This window comes from Myxocyprinus asiaticus, chromosome 16, assembly GCF_019703515.2.
Source record: "Myxocyprinus asiaticus isolate MX2 ecotype Aquarium Trade chromosome 16, UBuf_Myxa_2, whole genome shotgun sequence".
NCBI lineage: Eukaryota > Metazoa > Chordata > Actinopteri > Cypriniformes > Catostomidae > Myxocyprinus > Myxocyprinus asiaticus.
The window spans coordinates 32,586,132-32,598,194 of record NC_059359.1 but is presented as its reverse complement, the minus strand read 5'-3'; the positions used below and the strand labels follow the sequence as shown (position 1 = coordinate 32,598,194).

The 12,063-nt window shown below is 37.9% G+C and overlaps 2 protein-coding genes across 3 annotated transcripts; both read right to left on the bottom strand.

Moving 5' to 3' along the window:
* Nucleotides 1-1,091: 1,091 nt before the first annotated feature.
* LOC127454114 (homeobox protein Hox-A10b) lies at nucleotides 1,092-4,346 on the bottom strand. 2 transcript variants are annotated; one of them, XM_051721084.1, is made up of 2 exons: nucleotides 3,497-4,346; nucleotides 1,092-2,366 (listed from the first exon to the last, which is right to left on the bottom strand). In XM_051721084.1, exons 1-2 carry the CDS (start codon nucleotides 4,260-4,262, stop codon nucleotides 2,089-2,091), a joined length of 1,044 nt encoding a protein of 347 aa, XP_051577044.1. In that variant the 5' UTR covers nucleotides 4,263-4,346; the 3' UTR covers nucleotides 1,092-2,088. The 2 variants fall into 2 exon arrangements, with proteins under 2 accessions (XP_051577044.1, XP_051577045.1); XM_051721085.1 differs by having other exon boundaries at nucleotides 1,092-2,363.
* Nucleotides 4,347-7,959: 3,613 nt separating this feature from the next.
* On the bottom strand, nucleotides 7,960-9,593 carry LOC127454115 (homeobox protein Hox-A11b-like). The gene is made up of 2 exons (XM_051721087.1): nucleotides 8,960-9,593; nucleotides 7,960-8,192 (listed from the first exon to the last, which is right to left on the bottom strand). The coding sequence occupies exons 1-2, from the start codon at nucleotides 9,591-9,593 to the stop codon at nucleotides 7,960-7,962; spliced, it is 867 nt and encodes a 288-aa protein (XP_051577047.1).
* Nucleotides 9,594-12,063: the final 2,470 nt, after the last annotated feature.

Genomic DNA, 12,063 nt, shown 5'->3' with positions numbered 1-12,063 from the left:
GAACACATTGGCCTATATGTGTGATTAAATGGATGAGCATAAACGCTGCATCTTAGGCTACTACAAATGGCAATATTGTAAGTGATTGGAACATTAACAATACACGGTTTTTGAAAATCAGATAACAAAATATATTTAAATATTCGATAAATTACAATTTTAGAAAAATAAGTAATGGAATATATGGCATATATATAATATAAAATGTGGCCTATAAAGTGGTAACCTGCAGTTGTTACCTTATACCTGATCTAACGCTTAAAATGAGTTTTGTTGGTGTAACCTTATGTATTCAAGCTTATTCAGAGATGTGAAATAATATTTTGATTTGAATAAAATCAGTTCATGTAGACGCTACCACATGAAGCACGTTTTAGATGTACGTGCCACATAAAGGCATTTTGACTGTCCGCTATTTTACATATACAATTATAGGCCAATATAGAAAAACGCAATTGAGCTTTGCTGTGATCTTGTCCTCCAGGAAGAGGGGCTTTCTGGCTACTTCAACAGACTTTGTTTATAACAGGGGCTATAACTCTGTTTTTCTTCGGGCTGTAACTTGGCTGTCTGGTCTGAATATGGCCAATAAAGCCTTTGTGTTTCTTCTCCGGCCCAGCAGACGCATCCGGCAATGTGGGCGTGCTCTCAGTCTCAGATGCGCACGCGGCTTTGGCCAAAGTGCATTGATCGTAACCGAGGCCTTGCTATCTCCACCTACACTCCACGAAACATTTCCAACATTTACTTTCTAAACTGACCTGAAGAGTTTATTTCAACGATGCATTGCATTAAGATTTGAAGATTCAGATTTGCTTGAATCATTGATATATTGCTGAGTGTTGCTGACCCTTTTGATGTTTCAGATACCATATACTTCTCTGAACACTTCTCAAACTTCGTAGCAATGTTTCGGTGTTGTGTTGAATCTCACTGCGAGGCAATTAAGACAGTTTCGTGTTGTGGAGATGTAAATTGGAGCCCAACAACATGAAACTACCTAAATCACGCAGCAGTCTTCTTTGTTTCTTTCTTGAGAAGAACATAAGAGAAAAGGCAACTCCATAGTTTAATCCCATTTATTTTCTCGACATTGTGTTGCACAAGCAAACACGTACAATACAAATTCAGTTTTGTCCACTCTGACATGTGATTTTACCAACGTTTACTTATGACAGTGATTTTTGTCATCTATACATAATTTGTTTGCTATTAAAGAAATATACTGCAATGTCCATCGGATCAAATTTGAAGTTGACAGGACTTGAATTGGGTAATTGGGATAGCAATGATTGGAATGATGTTTTTAGCATGACCCTTCATGGATAACACAGGATAAAAGAAATCATTTACTTTTACAGTCAGCAAAATTACAATCAACACTTCCCCAAACTCTCCGGAAATCAAGAGTGTTTCAAATAACAAGAACTTAGTGTTTAAAGTAGGCTATAACGACTTTTTACGTACATGCCTTTATTTAGTTCTGCCACGTATAATGAATTTGCAGAGGAGTCCATCACGTTTCGACCTGTGTCTTCAGAAAGATTTTGCCTTTAAATGCTGTTAAAATAAAATATGAAGCATCGTGTTTATAACTATACACATTTCTACATTTTAAGAACCGGAATTTTCCACTTATGCTTAGAACAGCAAATACATGACTATTTCATACTTAAGAAGAAAAGTATTATTATTAATATTTTTTTGTCTTTTTTATGGTTTCATTATAGTTATTATTACAACATGCAAATATCGTAGTTATATACAATAAATGTACAATATTTTCTGAATGCTATTTACAACAAATTCCAATAAACACCTTCAGCATTCGATATTTCCCTCGCTTACATTTACAGTGAGGTACCCTTGACAGTTTATAAATAACCATGACATGTTATGACGACAGGGATGTCAAATAAAATTTTACATAAACAGATAAAAACTTCAACAGTATACGAGACACAATAAGTTATCAATAGTATCTTGCACAAGTCACGTATGCACACACACCTACAGAGACTCTTTGTTGTAAGAAGACTACCACTGCAGCTGATGAAGGAGGGCGCCAGAGATCTGGAACCAGAGGCTTCATGAAAAACTGAAGTTGGTCGACAGCTCTCGGATTCGGTTTTCTCGACTCATCTTCTTCAGCTTCATTCGACGGTTCTGAAACCATATTTTGACTTGTCTGTCCGTGAGGTGAACGCTGCGGCTGATCTCCAGGCGACGCTCTCGTGTCAAGTACATGTTGAAGAGGAACTCTTTCTCCAGCTCTAGAGTCTGATGTTTGGTGTAGGGGCAACGCTTCTTACGGCCACTCTTCGCTGTCAGCCAGTTAGCCGTGTTGTCATTTTTGGAATCTCCTGCTGAAAATTTGAGAAGATATTAGTCCAAAAGTTAGTCCCCATTTCAAAGATTTATCAAATAAATATTGAGTATTACTTTTCATGTGTCAATGTTAATTAATTGTAAAACATCCATAATTACACAGTAAGTACATGGGGTGTAGTAGTATCACTTAGCCATAATAATAGTATGAATTTATTAGATCTATTAATCCACATTGAAAGTTTTTGTTGTTGTTTTTATTATTTATTATTATTGTTATTTTTTGTGTGAAGACAATTGCAGCAATTGGCATCGCTTAAAAACTGCCCGTTTTTATCTGTAAAATGTATGAACTGAATACTGTTTGGATTACATTGTAACAAAACCAACTCTCCATTTCACAGATGCATCTAAAAAAGAACATTGTATAGCTCACATAAGATAATTACAGATCTCAAGGTCTCATAAACAGCAGAATAATAAACATCTTATGAACACTTGCATGAGATATACAGACAATGTGCATAGTCCAGGGTTATTATAGGTGCGCGTTTGTTCTATTTGTTCTCTTGGGCAATATGATGTAGGCTACAAGATTTTAATGTAATATATTATAATTATTATAATCCTTTATGGGAAACTGTAAACGCGTTTTCTTACTGGTATTGGCATTTGACTCGAACGAATGGTGTGCTATGTGTGAGATTTGCGGAGAGGAAGTGTCTGAACTGCAGATTTAATATTGGCCAAATTAGGAGTATTAAATAGTGCGCTTTTTTCAAATTAGACATCTCGAGAAATATGTTTTCAATGAGCTTGATATGGTCATTTAAAAAATGTGCAACCTTTTGGAACCGCATGGTCAGATTAGTTTACGCATTGCAGTTGACTCGAATGAATGTTGTGCTATGTGTAAGAGACTACAGACAGCATTTTGGTCATGAATTGGTTTGATCGTGCTGCACCACGATTGTACTGCCAAACCTGGCCAGGCTAAAGCCTTATTGTGTCTTTACATTGCTATTTGAAAGATTACTGTAATACAATATAAAGATGTGAAGCTCTTCAAATATCAGGGATATAGCCTATATATTGCGCGCGAAGGCGTTAATTTCTCTAGAGGAGGACAATCTTTCTTTGGTCCCTATGACTGGGCAATAAAACTAACCTTTAGTAACATGTATCGTCTTTTCTGGACTGTCCGGTGGTTCGGGAGATGAAGCGGTGCCGGTGGACCCCCTTAGCTCCTTGTTTCTTCCCGGGGCGCATGGGGTGCATGAGGAGGGCTCATCGCTCTCTTCCCTGCTCGTTTCTGCTGGTATGGCTGAAAGAGAGCTGTCAAATCGAGTAGTATCTTGAGGAGCAACGTGAGGCGATATAGACTGGTTGTCTGGAAAACCTTTAGATGTGGTGCATGTCTGAGATAGGCGGAAGTAACCAGGCACCGGAACACAGCCGTTATTATTGCTGGATGGGCATGAGTTTGGTGTCAGTCGAGAGTACGATATATCATCTGTAACTGTATCTTTTGGGCACTTCTCAGACTCGTATAAGCAGTAAGAGTTTTCCTCTTTAATGGTGGGCGAGAACGACCGTGGGGTAATTTGGTTGTTAGGCTGTTCGATGCGACAGGACCTAGACGTCTCCAGCCATGCTTCCATGCCTTGATATGGGCCACATGCGGGTATTACATTTTGGGAATTGTTCTCACTCCTTTTGAGTCCAGGAAAATAGCCACAGTTAGATAGTCCGTAAGAATATTCGGAGGTCGGCTGCAAGTAGACTCCGCTGTTTTGGTAGTAGTGCCCACTTCCCTCGGCCCTTCCATGGATCAAGGAGTCGACCAGAAACGAATTTCCAGATGGACTATCGGAGCATGACATCTTTGTGGTATAATTTGACGGTGGAAGAAGATTGCCCTTTCTGGATGACATTTCTTGTGCAAAACATGCTGAATATAATTACTGATAACTATACAACTCAGTGTGAGCTAACAGCCAATTAAATGGCAACAAGCACAGATGACTCCTCCCTCTGTGCGCACGTAACCCTTGTGTCCCATATCCTTTTCAGGCTACTAGATTTATAAGAAGAAAAAAAAGTCAAATTTTTATAAACTCGATCAGTCATTTATGAAACTACAACGAATAAAAACAATTTATAATATGAACTGTGTGATGTTTATGACCACTTGCTTCGTTAACAGTGACACTGCCACAGAGCAGCAAAGCCATGAACCATGTATATAAAACCAAAAAGCAACAAGGTATCGAATAGGAGAGCAAGTGCTAAAATAATAAACCTTTATGATACAATATAATTGCCCCAACAGCCCTTTAAGCACATAAACAGTGAGTTACAGTCTGGTTTCCATGCATGTGGTGGGTCAAAACAATTTATTTACTACACTCAAGTTCAAAACGAATGGCGGCTTTATGCTTTTCAAAACCACTGTATATGGTGTATTAAAAGGGACAATATTCCATTTGCCACGATCATGAATTTTATATATATATATATAAAACCTATGTAATTACAATACAATATTTAATTAGATCATTTAATTCAATTAGTATTTAAAAGCTAGTTAAACAAATATGAATAAATTTAACCCTAACAGCATAATAATGCAATCATCCGACAAAAGCAATTTAAATACAATTGTATGCGGTTACCTTTTTATTTTCTGCTGATGTCCCGGGGATATTTTAATTTAGCCTTGTTAAAAAGCAGCCTATTTGATGTCATGTTCTGCTACTGCTATGGATGTTGTTGAATGGCATACAATATCATTCCAAATTTCTCTCTCAAATTGTAATTACTTTTGCATTTAGTTTTATCAGCCCAAATGGCTTAAAGTTATGTTGTAAACAATATGAATAGTTTTGACGTTTTTATCTGACCATTTATTGCAGTCAGTCTGAGCTTTCTTTCCAATACGCATTCAAACAACAGTTCTCCAAGGATATATCTGTCCAAAGCAATATTTTTCTTGTAAGTGGCATAAGTAGAAGTTGTATCATATGGAATTTAACATTGCGATTGAAATGTTTTGTTAGCGAGCAAGGTTTGTTCTAATAGCACAATCACTGTAATGGAGGACTCGGGTTAAAATAGCTAGGCTATTGAAAACTGCAAATAATTTTCTTTTCTGTGATTTTTCTTTAACGCCAAGTTGTCTTTGCATCAGTAATCATAAATGTTTTTATTCACGTGGGATCGTTTATTCAAATAAGAGCAAAGATATTGCATATATTGTCTGCCATTTATTTATCGTTTCAATATTTTTGGAATAACATTCGTAAGCTATACTTTATTTTGAAACAGGGAATTAGAAGACGGGCGCTGATTGAAAAAGTTAATGGAATTTAGGCAATATAGACTAAGTTTTGATTTTCATATTACACATCACAATAACCATTTTTTTTTTTTTTTTTTTTTTTTTTTTTTACAATAATTCAGATTTTTATATAGCCTGCAAAAAAACCCTTTTGGAATAAAAATATATTTCCAAAACCTGCAGTGAGGCCATGTAGAACCGGCTGTCATCTACTTTTCCAATAGTTTCGTGTCTTTGGCAACTGTCAGAAACAAAAAGGCATTACACTGGGATTGATAAAACTACTGCCAGTGGTGGGCCTACTGCTTTGCAAATAAAGCTTTTTGTAGACCAAGCATAGGCTACATTATTAATTGTAGACTATAGGTGTAGGGTACGTTTTCAACATGGCATTTTTATCTATAAAAATAAATAAACCCAATACTTACAAAAATAACTCGTTCGGCTATTTACCTGAAAGCGCGTCTTGTATAATCACGAAGACGTTGTCCTTTGCCAGTACACCAAGTAAATATGTTTCAGAAGGGATTTTAGATACACGGCAATGACATTGATCTAAAGTGCGCCGCCCAGTGGACACAAAATAAATCGTCAGAGCAGAGAAATAGTGAGCAATCCAGCCGTAGTGCCATGATGGGACTCTGAGACAAATGATAGCGGAAAAGTCCGTGAACACAAGCTTTCAATGGTTCTAGCCGTTGTTTTCTAGCTCTTAGTCACAGTTAATAACCTTGGTTCTCAGACGGTTTATGGCACCTCACTCCAATTCTACAAATGCTCCAGACTAAGACGGGTTTTATGACCGAGTTGCTGCAGCAACTGGGGGATGTGCCGTAATTAGGGCGAAATTCCAGCGAGCCTCAAAGGATGCGCGAACCATCAGAGCCGTCACGTAAAGCAGTTGTTATTAGCTTATGGTCGCCTTTATTTATTAGACTTCTGAGTGGCATAAGCGAAATCAGATTTGACATATATCGATACAGTGAAACTGTACAATGATAGGAAGCACCAACAGACTGTTTCTTTTTCATTTTCAAGACAAAAGCTAGTTTTCTGAGTTGAATTATTTTTCAACGTTTTGTCTAGAAGTTGTGAGGCATATACAACTTTGGAAATAGCTATATAATATGAAACCTACATTGACTTGTAGACATTGAACAGTTTGTTGAAAGGCCGTTTGATTCATGGAGACATACACCGCCATTTTTTGGGCAGTTCCGTAATGGATACTAGGCATTAATAACTGCAACCACTTGATCCTTGTATCAAAGAAAACGCGTTGAGGCAATATAACGGAAGATCCATCAAACATTTGATCCTACTCCAGGAAAAAGAGAGAAAACACAAGAAGTTTCAAGAGACTGATTTATATAACACTGAAGAAATGTTATAAACACGAAAGATTATCATAAACATGAATGAGCTCCTGCAACATCAATATAAGGTCTCAACAGAAAATGTGGAGAGTCAAAGAACTCAAGTAGAAAATATTCTTTTGATTTGGGTTTTTAGAGGTCTCAACTCTCAAGTAATGTCCATGCGGGTTCAGTTAGTGCCTTTGCCTTAACGTTCACTATAGAACCTTTATTGTCTCACCCAAAATAAATAGGAATATCTTTGATTTCGACGACATTTCTATAAGCAAGTGTCGATTTTACTGGAGAATGCGCAGTACAGTAAAGAGGCCGAATACCAAATATACACCCATTGAAAGTTTACACAATTCAAGTATACGAGAATTTAGCGCGTAAGACACGTCTAGTCCCCAGTAAGCTTAAAGGCTTATACTAATGAAGGGTGCGTTATTTTCTAAAAACACGAGAAAAAAAGAAAAAGAAAAGTAGTCTAATAATATAAACCACATATAAGAAACAGTATTGACAGTTTAAAATTCACCTTCTAGCCTATAGTATTTGTCTCGCCACAACATTTTGCCACCAAAATAGATTTAAGAATACTTAGTGCTTACTTATATAACACATATGCGTAAAAGTTACAGATCTTGGTCAGAAAATAATAATAATAATAATAATAATAATAATAATAATAAACCCTGTAACACTTAATACAATGGAGAACTAATGACCATATAATAATAACAATAACACCAACAAATGTGTCTTAATTTCAAAGGGTAACGATTATATTGAATATTAATTGATGTTCATATCGATGAAAAAGTCTGTCAGAGGAATGAAGGTCACATCTCGTCCCGCAGCAGCCTGCCGGGATGTGCATCGACGAACTTGAAATTAACCATCTCGCATAAACGATTTCCCGGTAATGACAGTCTAAAGCAGAGTGTTCGTGGTGTAATACTGCAAACGGTCTCTGTTTAGTTTCTTTTCTTTCATCCTTCTGTTTTGAAACCATATTTTGACTTGACGGTCGGTGAGGTTGAGCATTCTGGAGAGCTGTAGCCTTTTTTCTTTGTTAATGTAAACACTGAAGAAAAATTCTCTCTCCAGCTCTCTGATCTGATACTTGGTGTAAGGGCACCTCTTTTTCCGTGTCTTCTGTCCGGCTGAAATATAAAGAAGAAAGACTGTCAAACGGTTTCGCCTTTAACCGTATATATAGCAAAGACATTTTAAAAAGACTAACAAGTTTGAGTAGTTTATGCCGTTTTCCATATTTCTGCCCCAGACTCTTGCGGTTGGCTTAATAGCCTAGTAGGCGACTGTAATGAGTAAAATAATAATAACAATAATACTACTGTTTAGCAATTCAGTTCATAATTTAATTATACATCGAGTCACAATGCTGAAATAGCCCACTTCTTTTAACGGAGGCAAAAATGCCATATGTAAAAATGTCTTTAACCACAAAGATAAAATAAATTCTACAAAAAACAAAACAAAAAAACAAAAACAAAAAAAGAGAAGATTTACCATTTTATTTTATTTTTTAGCAGAGAACATTCAAAACAATACCTATTAAATGTTTAAAATTCCCTGACGTGCATTCGGAAGTAAACAATTAGCACAGAATTTAATAAAAGGGCACAGAATTAAATAGGGTTGCTGTTAATCGTCATTAATGAATAGCCCAACCTGTGATGAGGTACTGCAACACAGACTTTTAAGGACTTAAAGGGAAATGGCCTATCATTCACGGCCAATTTCAACTTCGAGCACGTGATCTTGCGTTTATAACAAAGTTTTGTTAGGGTAAATATACAGGGCCCTCCATAAACCTTATATGCTTATAAAACAGCATATAAAACCTTTAACAACAGCACGTCAGATGAGAAACTTTCTCACATAACTGCTGCGCGTCTTTTATACGTACTGCTGTTGGTGTTGGTGTTGTTGTTGTTGTTGAATTTCTGTTCGTTGTTACCGGAAGATGACTCGGGGCTGCTCGTCTCTTCGCACCGCTCGGTCTCATCCGTTCCCCGACAACTGTCGCTCCCTGATTCAGCATGCGGAGGCGCTTTGCTGGTTGCTCTGTCCACTGGATGGTCGCTCGACTGACTTTCCACGTCCCCGTACGCTGACTCGAAAAACTGATCGAATGCTTGGGGCAGCACTCCGTTCCTCCCTACGCTGCCAAACATGTTGGGTGTGTGGCTCGTGTTAGAGTGGTAAAAAACCGAGTTGTTTTTCGATAACATGTCCCCCAAAGTTCCAGGATTGGACATGCAGTCCCTGTGCACCATGTCTTCTGTCGCGTAGCAGTGTGGCAGATTGCCCCTGGAGTGCCACTTGCTGGACGTGTCAATGGCATAGTCCCTGAAAGAGACCTCTCTAACGGTCTGAACCTGTGGCAAATTGGACGTGGAGTATGAGTATGTCATGGGGCATGAAGACGGGGTCTGGGGCAGAAAAGGAGGAAGACTGGAGAATTCCGTTCCAGACACGTAATAAGTACAGCTGGGCAAATACATGTTAGACCCAACGGGTACCCGCTCATCAAAATCCATTATGACACTTGGTTGGGCACGCCACAACCATAGTACTGCCTCGCATCGTTGTACAGGACTGCTTCAGCTTCAGTGGCTTTGAAGCAGTTCCGCGGAGCAGAAATTCTGAGACGTGAGCTGACGTGGAGATCCATCTCCATCCATTCCAGAGAGCGCCAGTCATGTGACCAAGGGTAGAAATTGACATGTACCTCTTAGTACCTCTTAGTATATTGTATGCCAACATGTGCAAATGTTCAAGTAGAGGAGTGAGCGATACTTTCATTGACGAACTTGTGCCAGTGGACTGCAGTTGGTTATCTCCACACTTTGGATTGATGGACAAAGCCATCCGCATGCCCAATAGCCAACACGCCTTACTAGCATACCTTGGCTTATGGTCTTCATGGATTTGGTCACAAAGACCCCATGGATCTGTAACTGCAATAGGCAAATCGCCGAACGCTTAGAATTTGAATTCGTAAATGATATCGCTCAATGTTAATTGTTAATTGCATTTGATAAGCTAATTGAAACTATGGTTTGGCTTTGTGGAAAAATAGAATTACCTTTCTGGCCTCTTATATGTCTTTATTTCACGAAAGTAAATTCAGAATAATAATAATAATAATAATAATAAGCTTAATTTAAAAAGAAAGCCTTTTATGCCACTAGACCAATTGGCGGGTGTCTCGCGGAGTCTAAAGAATATAATACGCGTTTCCCCATTTTAAACCCTTTAGAAGGGTTTCACTTTAAAAGAGAGACGAAATTAACAAGATGTCTTAATACCTTTTTACAGTTTACGTAGACCTTAACATTACGAGTTTGAACTACAGCCACAAATTATATAAATGCAATATATGTGAAAGCGCCCAACCCGATCGTACAAATTAGCCCAATTTAGAAAAGTCGCACGAATCCTGACGATTTCGCCGTGAGTGTGTGTTGACGCGCCTTATAAATAGTGGGTTGTAGGCTACAATGTGGCGCTTAGTTAGAAGTTCTAATAACACAAAAATAACAATTAATTTGGAGGGTTTTTGTATGAATATAAATTTTAATATGATTATGAATAACTACAGAAGTAAGCTTATACGTTTCGCCCTATAGGTGCACACGTTCTTTTGACGTCTTTCAACCGACCTTTGTATGTTTTTAGCGCCTTTTATTATTTGTTTCAAACCTGCAGCTTAAACTAGCTATATGTTATTTATTTTTTTTACACAATTACTCGAAATAACACCTAAATAGGTTATAGGGCTGCATTTAAATTCTCGTAACCAGGAAATCAAAAAAATCATTGAATGTATTTAGTTAGGCTAGGCAAGACCACGGCAGAATTGCTATGTCACGGGTTTGTCTTACTATTGTCATGTAGTGAAGCGGCTTGAAAACAAAGTTAAGGCCCATAAAGTTTTAACTTGGTTTTATGCCCTCCTTCGAATTACTTTGGCCTCCACAGTGAACAATGGCCGAAAATTTACAAATGCATAAGTTGACTGTGAGGAAAAAGGAGAGAACACGATAAAGTAGATTTGACAACTAAACCTAACAATGAAGTATAAAAAAAAATCACACAAATTTAAGGCTGGCATGTTCCACGATGAACACGCACCGTTATCCATACTATTTCTGGTATTAGGACTATTTAAAGAGTAGCCTAATCTTGTGCTGGGTGGCAACGCAAACTAAAAACCAGTCCTGGACAGACGTAGTTTTATGGTGCTCTTGGTATCTTGCTCCAGCCATTGTCAGCTCAGACAAGCCATGGCCGTCGTAGAGTGATCATGAGACGCCACCTACTTGGAATTCGTGAACTTCAATGAGACCTGAAGTCACGGGTAACAGTAGATTAAAGAGAGACAACGACCCCATGAGTGAATCGGGTGAGAGTCACGTTTTTAGCACACTTCTTTCAGATTCAAATCCATGAGATAAAATGCATATAGACGGAAGGTCCATTATGCATGTTTGGGTCAGTAATTAATATGATTGCACTTTTAAGGGTCTATAGTACAAATGCCATTGTGTGTAACTTTATCATACAGGCCCACGTAACTCTACATACAAACATCTTACATTTCAAAATGTAGTTCTGGCATATTTGAGAGTGTCTGAGCTAGACCTCAAGTTCGGGGGGAGGGTGAGGGTCACTTGCACATAGTAAGTGGGAGTTTCCAAATAGGCCAAAACGCACCCCGGATGAGGTTTAATGGTTTCCACAAGTAATTGTAATTATTTCGAGAAACTTTGGACTGCACAATTGTTGTATGATTCAGTCCGAAAAAGGGTGGGTAGGATTTAAACAAATGACCGATAACTTTTCGCGCTGGCTCAAGTTAACACTTCTTTCTTGAGAAGCACAGTAATTGGTACAGTCCAGGCCAATTTGTCATCACGTCATAGATACTACTAACAACAGATGAGATTTGTTCCGTGTTAAATGCTTATTTATTTTCCAATTAATTGTGTAAAGCAGTACGTGGCT